The 17,511-nt window shown below is 41.7% G+C and overlaps 1 protein-coding gene across 1 annotated transcript; it reads left to right on the top strand.

Annotated features, from left to right (window-relative positions):
• Positions 1–1,047: 1,047 nt before the first annotated feature.
• On the top strand, positions 1,048–16,340 carry mapk14b (mitogen-activated protein kinase 14b). The gene is made up of 12 exons (XM_086117234.1): positions 1,048–1,509; positions 8,344–8,473; positions 10,924–10,982; positions 11,342–11,453; positions 11,740–11,769; positions 11,942–11,989; positions 12,295–12,409; positions 13,037–13,108; positions 13,954–14,033; positions 14,428–14,506; positions 15,071–15,244; positions 15,345–16,340. The coding sequence occupies exons 1-12, from the start codon at positions 1,082–1,084 to the stop codon at positions 15,410–15,412; spliced, it is 1,395 nt and encodes a 464-aa protein (XP_085973360.1). The 5' UTR covers positions 1,048–1,081; the 3' UTR covers positions 15,413–16,340.
• The last annotated feature ends 1,171 nt before the right edge of the window (positions 16,341–17,511 follow it).

Genomic DNA, 17,511 nt, shown 5'->3' with positions numbered 1-17,511 from the left:
ACTCTTGTCTTTTTTGTTTCATCACATTTTTTTCAGTGAGTGTGACATCAAGCGGCTTGATTGTTTCAGTCTACCACAATTAGGAGAACAGCATCCATCTGCTATGTAATCACAGATGTTGATTTTATGTGACTCTTTCCCACTACAAACTGTTTTTGTTCCTTTCGTTTGACACTAGTACTCAAAATTATTCAAGCCTTTGTGGGTATTTTGCATAGACGGCCACTTTCAATAAGGAAAATTTCTATTACTTGCCTTGAGCGACAGAAAATGTTTTATTAGGAGCATTGCAAACTACTGTAAGTTTGATAACTTTGCAATGTGTGTTGAATAAAATTGAGTGCAATTGCTTGCACATGTTACTATTTTCATTTAACTTTCATAAATGACAAATGTTGTAAATGACAAACCACTTTTTAGAGTCACTTTAATAACTTTATCTCAGATTTCTGATTTTAAAATAAGTTGTCCATCCATTTGATGTGTATAATGATAATTATATGTTTTTACAGTTATAGCGGCCCTCTGAGGGAAACCAAAACATGCATTTGACATCCTGCTTAAAGGTTTCTGTTAAGTTCTGGGAAAAAAATTCACATTTAAATTTTTGTTATAGAGGACATCTTTCCCTTTTTTTTGAAAATATATTTTTGGCTTCAACCACTATTCATCTGTGAACAAATATGCATTTTCTTATTAATCTTATAATGTTGGTTAAATGTGCCAATACATTAATCCGAAACCTAATATTAGAAACTGAAGTCAAGCAGTACATTGGAACTATTAGGGTTATTCAAAATTCAATTAAATTCAAAAGCACTACATTTTAAAAATCTATATCTTTCAATGTAATATATTGTTTTGCCTCTATGTTTATCACCCCCTGGCTGTTTTGAGTTCTTAAAAAATGTTTATAGGGTCACAAAAGAGGACTAGGCGTTTGATTGACAGGGAATTTCCCGCCCTCTCCGAGCACCAAAAAAGGGAGCACCCCATGTTTTCTCGATGGTGAGAGAGTTCTCGCGAGACTTTGTGCCGGGAGCGCGCTGTGACCAGGACAAATACGCGCTCACGTTTCCGCATGCCGAGCAGAACACGAAAGAGGGCGAATAATCGAGCTGAAGCTCGTCCAACCAGATCCAGCGCCTTTCGAAGAGGAAGTTACCTCCACCGAGGAGGTGCACGGAACATTGCAGAGCTTTCCGCGGAACCTATTTTGCACCGCAGGGCGCCCTTAGTTCGCGTCCATTTTTCCAGAAATCGCGTTAGTTTTGTCGAATTATTATCAAGAGTAACCTCGCCTTGTTGTGGGTGCCACACGAGGAGGAGAGGGCACAAGTTTTCCGCTGCCTTGTTTTCCCCCGTCTCCGCGGAGCTCCTTAAATCCGCAGGAATGTCGCAGGAGAGACCCACTTTTTACCGGCAGGAGCTCAACAAAACAATGTGGGAGGTCCCGGAGCGGTACCAGAACCTGTCTCCCGTCGGGTCTGGTGCCTATGGTTCTGTTTGGTAAGCAGATGCTTTTAGCATTCCCTTTCTTTACATTTTTACAGTTCCCAAAAGGAGCGTGCACGCTCCCAAGTTGTCATTCTACTTCCTTTAAACAACTGGTTGTTTCCTGAATCGTCTAAGTTGAAAAGCGCAGCTTTGTACCCGCTTGATTAGTAGTAGCGCGCCTGTGCATGCTCCTTCATCGGGCCCAAGAACGGTTTGCTCATTGGATTTGATTCCAGTTTAGGACACTGCGATTGTGTCCCATGCTCCAGCATGCACAAGCCAACGCTTTGCATCGGCGTTCAACATGCATTATGCATTTTCCAGTTGGGTGCAGCCGGCCTGCAGAGCACCAGAAGGTCACGTGGTTTGCAGTAAGTAAAGTAGGCCCCCTTGTGCACAGTGAGGGCTTTGAATAGGATGCAGAGAAAAAAAAAGAGCAGAATGATGACTCTAGAATGATGTCACTCTTTGTAGTACACTAATGACTCACTGTCCCGAGGTGAGGCACCCAACTCTTAGTCATCACTAAATCCTGTTATGGCACCTCACTCTTCAGTCGTGTGCGCGTTATGGTGCACTTCTCGATGCTCAAGTATGAGCAATGACATCACCTATAGGAGCGAAACATCAAGCAGCTATGCAAGTAATGCAATTTAGCTCCCTGTAATCGAATTCTGTGCAACACTGAAGTTGCTACTTTAATGAAGAGGCCGTCTTTTGACCTACTGTACAAAAAAACTAAAGTATACTCTGTCCAAACATTATGTGTATCTGCAGAGCTATTCATTTAACAGTGTTAATTAAATATTCTGGTTTTAGTTGCCGTTGGTTTACAACTGCATTATATTATAAGCACGTCTTTGATAGTTGTCGTTTTAGCAGTGCTATAAGCCACATCAGACTGATCAGATCTGATTCTGATGTGAATTCAACCTTAAGTGATAATGTAAATGGCCTATTTTTGAAATGTATTATCATACATTGTTTTTTGTTTTTTATTTCTACTGTGGTGGCGCAGTACAGAGGTCATGGGTTATGGGTTCAAATCTGAGCTCTGGCCTTCTTGTGTGAAGTTCACCCCACACCTGCTTGCCTTTTCTCCGGATATTCCGGTTTCCTCGACCATTCCAAAACATGCGTGGTATGTTTGTGGAACACTCTAAATTGTCCCGAGATGTGATTCTGAGTATGAGTGGTGCTTTCTCTGTGTGTGCCCTGCGATTGGCTGGCAACCTGTTCAGGGTGTACACCGCCTACTGCCCGAAGACGGCTGGGATAGGCTCCAGCACGCCCGCGATAAGTGGATCAGATAATGGGTGAATGGATTTTTTTCTTTTTTTAAACTGTCAATTATATGTGTTCTGCTAACAAAATAGTTTCCCGCATTTATTAACTTGCAGTGTTCAGCAAATAGAAAGGAAAAAAAATCACACGATACGCTATCAATACAATACATGCATCTTTATTGGTATCATGTTTTAACAGCAGCTGCAGCTGTAACAAAGCGCTTGTGCTTTACAGAACTTTTCACATGAAATAATAAAACAACACATAACATTAGATATTGAGAATAACACAATCGTAGCGACTTTTCCTACATACATTTTTTTTCGGCTGGCACAAACAATTCTTTTAAATAAGGCCATTTACGAGGGATGCCTAACTTCCAAAGGTTTTGCTGACATTGTTTATGTTCCCTAGCTCACGTTTCTTCATGAAGCTGCTGTCTGTCACACTGACTTTTTTTTTTTAAACATCGTTTGCAGAGGTTAGAAAAAAAGGAAACAGTCATTAAAAAAACTGCAACGCAATCAGAAAACCCAACATGGGTGGCCCTGTGGCTTTGTCACTGCAGCCTAAATTTTGAGCACACGTGGCTGGAATTGATAAAAAATGAACATGCTTCTTGTCCCAACCAATCCGTTCGATGCAGCATGATTTTCAGTTTCCTGTGGCCTGAAGCAGAAAAAATTATTTTTCCCCAATTGCGGCAAGTAGACCTGAGCCAGTGTTATGGCATGTAAAAGTTGCAAAATTTGCATTCTTTTAGCACCCAGTGCAATGCAACTCTGATACATTTTAAGCATTTTGCATTCCAAAAGCAAATGTTTTGTAAAAAGTGCAGACAATGATGACATACAGAGATAAAAGAATCACAGAAAACTTCCTGACGCTGCATGACAAAATGAATTATGTTTGAAGGTACCCGGACTTAGGGAAAAACTTTGATCAAAGCTCCCGAACAACAAATTGCATCGCAAAAGTATGAGGAAGAACGTCAATGTCATCAAAACTATCACTTGCAATTATTATCCACTTGTATTTAATTGCAAAGGACTACTGGCAGGTTTAAGTTACCAAGTACTGACTTTGTCAAGCTAGCACTTCAAGAGCAAATGCCGCGAATGCTTTTACCATGCGGGTTGCCATGTTCTCACTCATCTTAGTGTGGTTTACTTACAGACCCCAAGGCACGCGTACATATTAAACAGTCAATCATCAGCGACAGTAAATTGCAAGATTTTTGACATTGTAACCTGTTCTCGCACAAGTTTGTTTTGTTGATGCCATAAACTGTAGTCAGGTTGACTATGTGGACTTGTGGTCAACAAACTGGACTTGATGATGTACGCCTGTACGGAACAACTTGTTCTGCTTCTTGTTTAATCGCCTTTTGTTACCGTTGGAACCCCCCCCCCCCTTTTTTTTTGTTATTGTCACACCAGTTCCTGTCATAAAGAGATAGTACTAGTGCCAATAACGTTATGTCCAGTTTACTGCCAGTGTTCTTTCCATGATCACTGAGATAAGCTTTTAGACACAGGTTTGATTCTTACTTGATTTTTACGTGTGCTATGTTACTTGCTGCACTTTATTTGTGTGTCTTGTGAAAAAGTATTCGAGAGAAATGACTGTGTGTGGGAAATAAACTAGTCCATTTATGAAATGAAAACCTTGAAATTAAAATTCGAATAAGGAACCTCCGAAGTCGAGCATAATCTGTTTTTGGGACAGAAATCGACTTCCAATCTGTTCTCATTACATGGCCATTAATTCAGAGGAAATTAAATGTAAATTGAAATATGTTTCAAAGTCCAACAGTTACCATTATTAACACATTTAATTTGACAAGGTCATCTCCTTGTTAAACTGATTGCACGTTTGGATGACGGCGGTCTAATCTACTGTAGTCAAGTTCAAGGGCACTCGGTTGTCGTGGTAACAACAATAACTGGTGTATTTAGGGAACGCTAGGAATCTGCTTAAGTGACATTCTTTTGTTGAAATAAAAGTACATTTTTAGGCTCACGCAGTTTTGATGAACTTGTGATAGCCAAATCGTTTAGTAATATGTATCAGAAAGGCACGGTATTGTACACTGTGTCCAGCTTTACCGAATAGGGGTTTGTCTTTTTCTCTCATGGCTCAGCTTTCATTCTCCACTTACTATAAAATCAATGTCCTAATCCCTTTTATTTTCTGTGGGATGTACATATGAAATCAGGCAGATTGTGATGGCATGATGGAAATAAAGCGCTGTTGCGTACGTCTTGAAAGTGAGTACACCCCTCACATTTCAGCAAAAGTGCGGTAATCGCGAGTAGAGATACGTGCTGTCTTTATATCTTCTTCATACATCACCAAGTTATCAGATCAGGACTCACTGTCTGCAGCTTCTCAAAATAAAGTGACCCCCCCCCCCCCAAAAAAAAAACACATTGGAACATTTCACAGGTGAATCGCTTCATTGGAAACAGGCACGTTTCATAATTGAGTACAAGAGGAAGAATGAAAGGCTCGGTCGGTCACAAGCAAGGATGGGGTGTAGTTCAGCACTTTCCAACATTCTCTGGGGGGGTGTCAGTGCCCTTTGATACTTTTCCAGGGACATCCAAGCTATTTCAGCCAGACTAGGCCAAGTCACATTCTGCACGTTAAAACAGCCTGGCTTAATTCAGCGAGTACTCAACTGGCCCGCTTCCAGTCCAGCACTGTCTTTTATGAAAGACGGACGGCGGACCCAAATATGTGGATGTCATAATTCCAATGAGTGACAATTTTAAAAGGTCCAAGTGCTCATCAAATGTCCATACTAGGACATTGTAAAGCCGTGATACAGATTTTTCACACTTGGGAAAATAATACAATCCATTGTGATTCTGTCGTCTTCTTGAAAACTGTCCTTACTTTGAAGTCAAGATGGCGCCCGAGTAGGCAGCCGTTTTTTGTTTTTGTGTTTGTTTTGTCACTTTGTGTTTGTTGTTACGTCGTGTGGAAATGATGTGGACTTTTTTCAGCATTTTTTGGCCACGCCATTCATCAAGGAGGAGACTCTGTGCTTGGTGGTTGCTCCTTCTCGGCAGCATGGGTATACCAGCACAGTTTTTGACGGGGAGGAATGTCTGCGCCATTTGACTGTCTTTGCTGGACAGTCCCGGGGCGCTTGTGTCTTGCGCCTGGAATGGGCAGCATTTTTCACAGCCCCGCTTTGTTCAGCGGAGAGATCGGTGCTGTTGAACGGTCTGCGGCTGGATGGATGTAAGGCTTGAGGAGCCGACGATGAGAAGAAAGGAGCGTTAGCGCGGAGCGCCGATGCGGATTTGGAACTGGGAGTCGTGGCTTGGAGTTTGAAGCGGATTACGTGGGACAGGAGAAGTGAACGAATCTCTTTTCGTCAATGGACGCTACAGTTTCATGTTTGCTTTCAAAACTTAGCTTGTAGCCGACGTGTGCACATTTTCAGCATGACGTCTCTGACCCACTGGTGAAAGGACACTTTGATCCTCTCCTCTTTCATCTATAACTGCTTCAGACAACAATATGAATGCAGAAAAGTGGTGAAGATTGCACGACTGTCTGTGTCCTATGTGTTGTGTTGTGTTATTTTTGTTATTTTGACTTCAAAATGGTGCCGCGAGAGTGGCTGCCTTTCCAGCAGCTCCTATATTTTGTTGTTCTACTTCTTCCTTTGATAACTTTGCTGCTGTGAATTGGGAATTTCTCCATTGCGAGACTAATAAAGGTTTTCTTATCTTAGTTTCCTATGCTCACCTCTCTCCAATGTAACACCGTTGCTCCTTTTGCATTTTTATGGCCGCTTTCTTATGACTCTCGCTTTTTTTTTTTTTAAATGGCCTAATTGGATGCTGTTTGCTTTGACCCGTCTTGTTTGTTCTGCAGATCAGCTACTCTTTAAAACGTCAGTGCGCACGCAGCTCGGTTAAATCAGTGTTTACCAAAAGTGAGTCTTCAAGCCAGAGACGACATCAAAGTTGTTTCACAAGGCCGTGGCACAGAAAGTCCACTGGTTGCGTGTGGTTATCTCGCTCGTGCTGAAGAAGGAAAAACACTCTCCTTTATCTTAATGTTGGTGTTTAGGCAGATCATCACAGTGGTACTGTGACACTGAGAGACTGCTGCAAGCGTCACCCGAGGAAATGACTCAAACACATAGTGGAGCGATATAATCCAGGTCATTTTACACTTGCAGTTTGACAGTGAAGCTGCCGAGGCTGAACGTAGGTGTAACACTCCCTGCTTGGTGCATCTCGCCGCAGCGTAACTAGTCAGCCTAGAAGGAATGTGAGTTATTGTAAGGGGGCCATATTCTCTCGGTTTACTCGAGCAGTGCAGGCCAGGCCCATCTGGCTCGCAGCTTCTCTTCCACCTCATTGTCTTCATCGAGCGTGGTTGTCAAATCTCTCGGTTTTCCATTCCAGCCGGCAAACCTTCCAATTCGACTACCGCCGTTAGCTTGCTGTCAGTCAGACAACTCAAATGTACCTTATTTTCGACGCCTGTGTTTTGCTTTTGTTTTAGTCACACCCATTTCTGTTCTGGTTTGTCAGTGACAACAAGGAATAGAGTTACACTAGATAAATGACCCAAGCGCTCACAAGCCATGCATGTTGCACATTTCCGCGGACATCTTCACCACAAAAGCAATAGATGGGTTTCTCATGATAGCATGTTGTTATGTCAAAACTGCTAAGACTTTTTTTTTTATACACTGCCTTCACAGACGTGTGATTGACATAAATGCTAGTCAGGAAAACTAGAGTGGCGGTGAGCAGAACACAGGCCTATCAAAGCGAAACACTTTGGGCGACTCACGTGACGGTGTTAATGAAAGGAGAGCCCTCACTTTGAGTGTCTGTGATTCACAGAGAAATGTAGAAAAGGTGCGTTGAGCTAACTTTATTTGGACCTGACGTTACAATGGGTTGCATTGAGTTGGCTGCTCACACATGCAGACATCAATAAAATGGAACCCACGTGTTGATCGGCACCAAAACTGAATGGGGTTTTCTTTGTCCGTGCCCCACACCTCCATTTCAGTGCCAGAAAATGGATTTAGTAGTTTGTAACAAAGAAGACTGAACACTTTGGTGTGGGAAATTAAAATGAGTACAATGCCAAAATGGAAGTACCACACGGCAGTGAGTAATAAGTGTGGCTGCATTTCTAGGGTAACACCCAAAGATAATTTGCGCCAACAATCTGGCTGAGTGTTTTTTGTTGTTGTTGTTGTTGCTGTTGCTGTTCAGAAATAATCTTGAACAGTTTAGTCAGTGTTTTTTTTCTATTAATAATTATGGGATTTTTGCGTGTGTGCTTTTTACACAATACAGCTAATAAGTCACATCCAATTCAGTCATGTTGCTGGTCCAGCTTCTGACCATCGGGTTTAGGGAAACCAGTGGCCTACATGTTGTCTACTTGCTTTGTTAACAATGTGGCCCACAGGTTGCCATTTAATCCAGGGAAACGTTCTAGACTTTGAAATAATGCATCTTTTACAGTGAACATCTTAGCATCTTCTATCTACGTTTGTGTATCTTACAGTTCAGCATTTGACATGAAGACGAACCTGAAAGTAGCAGTGAAGAAGTTGTCCAGACCTTTCCAATCCATCATCCACGCAAAGAGAACCTACAGAGAGCTGCGGCTGCTTAAACATATGAAGCACGAGAATGTAAGTCGCCGTTGTCCCCAAAATTTGATGTTATTGTTGGGTGGGCAATTGCTAAATATGGGGATCGGCTGTAGTTGTATTTGCACAATAAGGGGAAAAAAATCTGCAGTGAGAGTCAATGTTTCCCCCTCTGAAATAAAACTCATTGATTAGAGATGCTGAATGTCACCATGTGCTGCATTTCGAGATTGCACCCAATGGCCAACATATGACCAGAGGGTGTCAAAAGAAGAATATAAAACTAGTGTGTTTGTTTGTTTGTTTGTTTATTGAACATAAAACATATATACGTGTTGTGGTGCCTTGTAGATAAATCACCTCCAGACACTTGCCCACATGCGTTTTAGATGCTGCGTGCTGTTGCTACATCTACTTGACCACTTACAGTAATGTTACGTAATCACAGTAGCTTTGTCAAGCGACTCCAGGCAACGGAAATGTGCAGCGCTAAAAGCAGTCTCTGCGTTTGTGAAGTCGATACAAATATGTCACAGGAAACTTCAGATGATCAAGTATGGAAGATTTGAAACGGGAAATCACGTTGGAAATATAGAGACGGAAATATACAGTATATAGACCTTTAATCCCCAATTCCATTTGAAGGAAAACAAGTGCACGGCTTTTTTTCTTGTTTTTTTTCCCCCCAAGAAAACATTAGACGTAGACATGATGTGGTTCAACAAAGTTTAGGTGTTCAAACGGACTCAAACAGCTTTTTCCCCAATGTTACTTGATACAGTGTATCTCCTGTATCTTTGTATTAGCCCACTCGTATGTGGCCTGCGGGGAAGTGGGGGGTGTGGGTGGCTCTTTTTTATTTTTATTTTTTGCTTCTATGCTCTTGCTGAAGAGGAAGGACAAAGTAGTGATGCTCAATCCAAACCTTATCGAAAACTACCCACACCTCCTTATATTGCGAACAGGTTCCACAGAGAAGCATTTTCATGCCAAAACATGATTGGAACTAGTCTGTGCAGGCTCCCTGTCAACAGCTTCACAGCATAGCGTCTGCCTTTCGACCGGAGTACCAGTGTCTATACAGGCTCTTTCTTTTGTTGTCATTGCACAGTATGGATGTTCTTGTTTAGCTGCTGTGCAAACAGTCCACCATTTCCGCCAAGATCACCCAATACAGTACATTTAAACAGATGTCAAATAGGACCGAATTGTGTTCCAACAAGGGACAAAAGTAGTGACACGCACCTACAGTAGGTCATGATGAATTAAAAGATCTGAAGCTGCACAGGTGGTCGTATTTATATTGCTTCTGCTCAAATAGTCGTGATCACTATAATAGACGCAGTGTCCCGTTTATTGCTCCCACTATGGACACCTGAGCTAATCTGCAGTCGAGTAAATAAACGCCCACCGGCCACAATATGAGGGGAAAATGGCACGTGTCATTTGTCATCAAGCTTATTGCTACATGGTTTCATCATAACATAGAGAATTGCATGCATTTTTTTGTGTGTGTGTGTGTGTGTGTGTGTGTGTGTGTGTGTGTGTGCGTGTGTGTGTGTGCGTGTGTGTGTGTGGTTTCTAAATTCATCAGGATGGTATATTACTTACCTTTTGTTGCACAGACAGTAAGAGAGTAAGAGAGATGTTCTGTTTTCCTTCCGCTGTTGCCGGGAGACTCCCTGGATTTTCAGTTTGGAAGGCGAGGATGAACCAATCAGATTATTTGTTGTGACTGGAGCCTACCAATCATCTGTGTGGTTGTCTTGCGCGGGCGGGCTCATGGTGAAGCTGCTATGTCACAACTGCGTTTTACAGTACAATACTGTATTGTACTTATCCGTGGCACTCCGTTTTGGAGGGGCGGGCGGGGGGCGGTTCATGGGCCTGCATCACATGACCTCCTTCTTGGCATGCAGGGAAACACAATTTATTAATGTATACATATATTTTGTCATCAAACATGGAATGTAGCTAACTGTCGTTTCCATGGCAATCCCCCATCACCAGCTTTAGCATTTAGCTATCTGTTAACTCTAGTGTGTGTGTGTGCGTGTGCGTGCGCGGGCTTTGTCACTATTCAGAATAATGTGCAGTGTTGCTCCAAACTTGGCTGCATGCCACACTGATCAAATTGTTTTTAGACGCGACAATGCTTTCAGACAAACAAGTTGAGTCAGTGAACTTGCATGTTTTCTGACTTGACCTCGTTACACTTACTGCTGTTGATTTGCATTCACACGTCATAATTCTTGGGCAAACAACAATTGTTCTTTCCTGACAGCGGTTATGTTTGCCCGACCCAGTTTGTCTGATGAATTTGAACATACAAACAAAACGGGGTGTCATTATAATCTCATCTAACTACAAACGCTTGTGTGCACTGGCTTGGCTCTCTGCTTGAGACAATTTAAGTCCGGATATTGAAGAGCACTTATCTCGTGTCTTATATCAGTGTGTGTAAACATGATCTTTACCTTCTGCCCCCTCAGGTGATCGGTCTGTTAGATGTTTTCACACCCGCAACAAGCTTAGAAGAGTTCACCGATGTGTAAGTCACACTTTTTGTTTTTTCTTTCATCACTTCAAATTGTCACGGTGAAGTACAGAACCTTATACCTTACATGCGGTGTTTTAGGTGAATGTAGGTTAAGCAGATGCACTCTGCGCATTGGAGTTGTTTCCATGGTAGCAGCCATCTGGCAGTCTGCGCATTTGTGTGTGCAGACGACTCCAATGAATGTGTAGAGGGGTCTCTGCATGAGGCTGACATCATATATGAGATGAAGCTTGTGTTTGCACTTGTAGGTCACTACGGCGAAACGTGTGTGTGGTCCATCTCAACCCAGTCCCGTAACTACCGGTACTCTTTGACATGTGTCAATAATAGTGGCTGGTTCTGTTTTGCAGCTACTTGGTGACCCATTTAATGGGGGCGGACCTCAACAACATCGTAAAGTGTCAGAAGCTGACGGATGACCACGTCCAGTTCCTCATCTATCAGATTCTCAGAGGCCTAAAGGTCGGTCAATGTAACGCTGAGTAGTCGTACGCCGCTGATCAGTTGGGTGTGTCGATGCATTACTTACTGCTTCATATTTGATTTATGACATTCGAACGTCTGAAGGCCAAACTCGGTCTGCTCCAGAAGAATGCTCGAGCTCGTATATGTTTGAATTTCAAAATGTATTTCTCATTGTGAAATGAACACACAACTTGGCTATAAAAAATAAAATAAAATAAATAAATCCACTTCAGGAGCATGTGCGTTAAAATTTGATCTTTTTTTCTCCCCCCCCTCCCCGTAGTACATCCATTCTGCAGACATCATCCACAGAGTAAGTACCGTTGTGTTTACCAGCATTGACATCACATTTCGCTTGATATCCAATAAAAGTAAAGGCTTAAAACAATAAACTCAGCCTCAAATTTCCTAAGTTGTGTCTTTGTTGTGATGCTGCATTGTCACACGTCATCGCTGTCTTTTCAATGATCTTCTCCACTCCCCAGGACTTGAAGCCCAGCAATCTGGCTGTAAATGAAGATTGTGAATTGAAGGTGTGTGACCATTGAAAAATCAAACACCGGTAACAATTTTCTTAACACCACTGGCCACAGAATTAGGTACCTGTCGTCTCACGCAGCTTCAAATAGCAATACGTAATGCACCCACATTAATCTCCATTTTGTGCAATTGTGTCATGACAGAGACAATTAAAACCAACTTGCATTATCTTTGTAACTGTATCATTTTTGATACAGCTCTTATATTCGATCTCATTTCATTGTATGGAAATGAGATCGAATAGGTATACTCCTCCTTAACTCATGTACCATTACACAAATATTTCTCGTTCCCCCAGATCCTGGATTTTGGTTTGGCCCGACATACGGATGATGAAATGACTGGCTATGTGGCCACTCGGTGGTACCGAGCCCCAGAGATCATGCTGAACTGGATGCACTACAACATGACAGGTACACGGACTCCGATGGACCGCTGTGTGCCTTCATTTTCTCATTGCATCGTTCATTTTTATGTAATTGGAGTATGTTTAGGGCTGTATTCATTCACACATCATACCGCATCCACAAAAATCATTGGAAACAAAAAATAGTTCATTTCAGTCTATACATTTTAATTGGAACCCAATGCCAACACAAAAGCTTAACACTGTAAATGCACTGCAGTCATGACAATTGGGGCTTGTCCATATAAAAAAAAATGTATCTTATTCATTTGTTATGATAACATATCTGACATGTCGAATTAAATAGATTTTACTTGGTTGCTGCAACTTTTTGGGTACAACCTTTAAGATAAAACTTGCTTGTACAGTTGAGTTTTCAACAGTTTTCAGTTAAATTATTTTCATACAGCGACGCATTGGTTTGCGTTTTTAAAATTCATGTGCTTGCAAAACAAACCAACCGTGTATGAATTGAGGAAATAAAGAAATAAATGCATTGCGTTATGCAGATTTCACTGTGTCTGCATCAGATGTTGCCAAGATGGCACCATCTTTTGTTTCGGTCATTCTGAATAAGGAGCCAACATGTTACCAAGATCAAATTCACTGTTTTTTTATTGCTTCCATGTTGCAGTGGACATCTGGTCGGTGGGCTGCATCATGGCTGAACTTCTCACCGGACGAACACTATTCCCCGGCACTGATCGTATCCTTCCACTCGGCTCCAAAACTCAGCCTCTTGAGTTGTGGACAAGGTTGTGGCCGAGTGCAGACTGTGCACGAGCTGTATATGAGTCGCGATGTGTTAAATTCACGAGGAATCAATAGTGTGTGAATAAACTTCTAATTAGTGCTTTGCAGGAGACGGCGTGCGCGTGTGCCTGCATGCGAGATGGACTTCCCTGTGGTCTATGACTCAGCCCTGCCCACTGTTGTCTGTGCGATACGGTGCACCTTCCTGTTTCCCGTTCACCCACCAAGCATTCCATGCACAGCATTTGGACAATTCTTTGGAAACCGTTAGTCAAGGCCCTTGACTGTGCTCCAGTGCGCAACGCAAAAGCAAATAAAAAGTTGGATGATCCAAGGTGGATCCAAGGTGGATTATAATGCTGCTCGTCTGAACCCCGGGGCCCGAGCTCTTAACTCATTCACTCCCAAAGACGTTTTTAAACGTCTTTTCAGACTTGGTCCAGAATTGGCTGGTACTGAATGAGTTAATGGAAATTTCCTCGGAGTCTGTGAGTGTCAGACACCCAAGATTTTGCTGCCCCTCGTTCCTTGTGTTGCATCTGCTTTGCTCGAGGAATGGTTTTCCACATTGACTATTTTGCTGCTGCTTGAGACACATTTCTGTTTTAGCATGTAGTAGAAGTGTGGGGGCACTGTAGCAGTGATGATCTACCATGGCTGAAGATCTCAAACAATACCTTCTTACATGTTCATCTTCATCGCTGTGTTTATTCCCTCCGTCCTTGTGCACAAACTTTCTTAAAGTGCCTGTGCTCTTTGCCCTTCTTAATATGAGGCCCCTTGACTCAGACACCATAGACATAAACCAACTGCAGCAGATAATGCGTCTGACGGGGACCCCCCCAGCCTCCCTCATAAGCAGGATGCCAAGCCATGAGGTGAGACCTCTGACATTCACCTGGAGATGCCATCAAACACCAACTTTACATGCAAGATATATCGACGGACATCAGATGCAGCGTGCAAAACCGTTTCCGACCGTTCACAACGCATTATCTGCAAACAAGCATCTGCTCTCATTTCACTGATCCCGTTTCCTGTCTGTCTCAATGCAGTTGTCGCGGCCATTCAGTACTTTGCCAGTCTTGAGCTGATTAACATTTGACACCTGTTTTCATATTACAACAAAAACAGATGCACATACTTGGAAGCATATCATAAAGAATGCAGGGCACCGGACAGTGATGCACTGAATCCGCAACAATAGCGGTGCGGATTTTTCACCTCACTTTATAAGTGGGCTATGTTCTTGGGGTTTTTTTTCTCTTGCAGGCAAGGAACTATATCAACTCACTTGCCCACATGCCCAAGAGAAACTTTGCAGATGTATTCATAGGTGCCAATCCTCTTGGTAAGTGGGCCTTAAAAAAAAGAAATCAATCACCTTTCTTCTAGCGCAGGTAATTTGTGATTAGAGCATGAACACCAAATCGACAAAAATATGACATACGAACGTCCAATTTGAGACATTACCCGAGATGATCACATTATGAAAGAAAATCTTGATACAATTACTTACAGTAAAGGCAAATTCAGTGATTTAAAAAGTCTCAGATTAACTTTCTTTGTCTACGCTGTTAAAACAGAACAACAGACTTACCAGGCAGTGATTGGACATAAAATTGCAATGTGTTTTTGCAAGTTCCAAGTGGAGTTCTTGTAGGTTGAAATGTCAAGATTTTTATGCAGGCACGGATGACGGCTTTTTCATAGTTTCATTTGCGTACAGCTTTCCCTCGCTTGGGTTACGAGTGAGCTGGACTTCCTGGCTCTATTTAATCGGATATCAGAGGGCTCACAGTCACTTGTACTCTCTTCGTCCTATTGTCATCAACAGCCGGCATAGATAGGGTGGTGCTGTGATCCGAATGTCTACCGGTGGTTCTCATGTTGAACATTGTCCTCCGTCCTCTAGCTGTGGACCTGCTGGAGAAAATGCTGGTGCTGGACACGGACAAACGGATCACGGCATCCGAAGCGCTTGCTCACCCTTACTTTGCTCAGTACCACGATCCAGATGACGAGCCAGAGGCAGAGCCTTATGACCAGAGCTTTGAAAGCCGCGAGCTGGAAATTGAGGAGTGGAAGAGTAAGTCGGCATATTTTGGATAAATAGGAGAAGGGGGTAGAGCTTATGACGGAACTTGGGATCTGACGTAAACTTTTTCTTCCCCTTTCCTATCCGTTAGGGTTAACCTATGAAGAGGTGGTCAGCTTTGAGCCGCCATCGTTTGACAGGGATGAGATGGAATCATGAGGAAGAGTAGAGGCATCCATCCTTAAACGGAAACACACTTAAAAAAAAACAACAACAACAACAAGAAAATCTGTGTGTGTGATTTGGCCAGACTTTCCAAACACCCTCAACATCACCACAATGTTCAAGTGCCTGCCATCTTTAAATCTCTGGGGGGTAATTTTCAGGGACTGAACTAGACTGTGTTTCTACGATCACTCATGTTGCAAGTTTCTTTTTTTCTATCCTAACTAATAATTTAGTTAGATTAGCAGCTGGCATTGTGTTCTTGATATTGTGAGCAAATTGGAGCAACCTTTATTTAGTTGATAATGAAAGTAATAATAAACAAGCAAGATTGAAATGTTTTAAGGAGATATTTATCAAACGTATCCTCTTCCACTTTCAAATTGCATATTTTTGTACATAGACGTGTTTTAGATTGACCACAAAAGCAGTGTTTGTATACAACTGATTCAGCCAGGCCAGTAATCATATTGGACACGCAGTATGAATGATGTCTTGAGGTATGAAAGAAGATTTGTTATTTAATAAATAAAGTGTGTATGACACATCTCTTCAGTATATGTTACAGTCGAGGCTTTGTTTTTATAATTGGATTCAGTTCCTCACTGTTTCTTCTCTACGGCCCTGAGATGTTTGTTTTCTGTGTGCCTCGATGATTCCCACTCTTTTCTCCTGTTAGCACTTTAGTTTCTGTACATTCTTTCCACATCCAGCAGGACCACTATCGTGTGATATTTCTTAATGTTTCAAATGTTATCCATCACAACATGAGCTGGCAGTGTACTTTAATCATATTGCGTTTATAAATCTCAAGTGTTCAATGAATGTTTTGTGGATGTCAGGCTGTCTTATATTTATATTATCTGTTTTGTATTTTGATGTTGAAGAATGTTATTTGTTAAAAAATAAGACAAAATATTAAGCCTTCAGTTCATTATTTATGGAGAGCTATCCTTGACCAGAAACCAAATGTATTATCTGCTAATTAAAGTCCCGATGACTGCAGTTACACCTTGTATCAGACCAAAATGGGAAAATTAAGACAATCCCACCAGTGTTTTAGTAGCACGTCCATTCACTTACTGTATTGCCAGAATGCACTGCCACACACTGTATTTCTAGTACAATGCCCATTGAAATTATATCCAGAACTGTCAGATTGAGATGATTTGCCAGCAAAATCAGAAACATTCTGACAGTTGGCTGAGTGAGCTGTTTTCGGAATCCAGTCACATTTAGACATACCCATCCTGTCTTTCTTTCATTGGCAAATACTTTTTTTTTATATATAGGGCTTTTTCACATTTCAACGTCTTATTACTTGTGTGTTGAATCAAGCGCTCGCATTTGTAGTATTTGTCTTTTTTTTTCGTTGAATTTGTCACTTTCGAGTATTGTTCTTTGCTTTTATTGGCACCACTGTTTTGGGGTGTTTTTACTATGGTTATAAAATACATACCTATGTAATACTATCCTGACAAAATAAAGGTAACTATTTTTTAAACTGGGAAAAAGTAAAAATAGATACAATTAAGCTATTGCGAGTCCGACTACCACTAGGGGGCAGAATTACATCGTCTTTGCCCGACTGTATGTCGATGGTTATGGTTTTATGCATATAAAAATGCCATAATGTAGAACAGTCGAACTGAAACGGGGGTACGGAAAGTCACTTTAGGGGATACGTGAGATTTTAAAATATATATTTTAAAAGTAGCATGCAAAAAAAAAGCTTGATCACTGCATGAAACAGAGTAACAAAGATCCCCAGTTGAATCACATGCCCAAGTTGGTCTGTTTTCTTTCATTTTTTATATCACTACATATTTGGTTCCAAAATGTAATACAGTACACCATACACTGGTGGCACGGCACTCTGTTTTGAGCCTTTTTTTCCATCTAAAAATACTTTGCGCTGGCTGGCTGAAAAAAAATAAATTCACAGGCGGTACATCATTGAAAACAGGTTGAGAACTGGATAACCAACATAGTTACTTTGACGTAAATGCATTGTTTAATATCTGTTGTGATGGTTTTAGCTCATCTTAGCAACAAACCCTCTGGCATGCAAAGACGTACTTATTAATAGCCAA

This window comes from Hippocampus guttulatus, chromosome 8, assembly GCF_054856545.1.
Source record: "Hippocampus guttulatus isolate MCC_2025c chromosome 8, RoL_Hgut_1.0, whole genome shotgun sequence".
Classification (NCBI taxonomy): domain Eukaryota; kingdom Metazoa; phylum Chordata; class Actinopteri; order Syngnathiformes; family Syngnathidae; genus Hippocampus; species Hippocampus guttulatus.
This window is presented reverse-complemented; position numbering and strand designations above follow the sequence as displayed.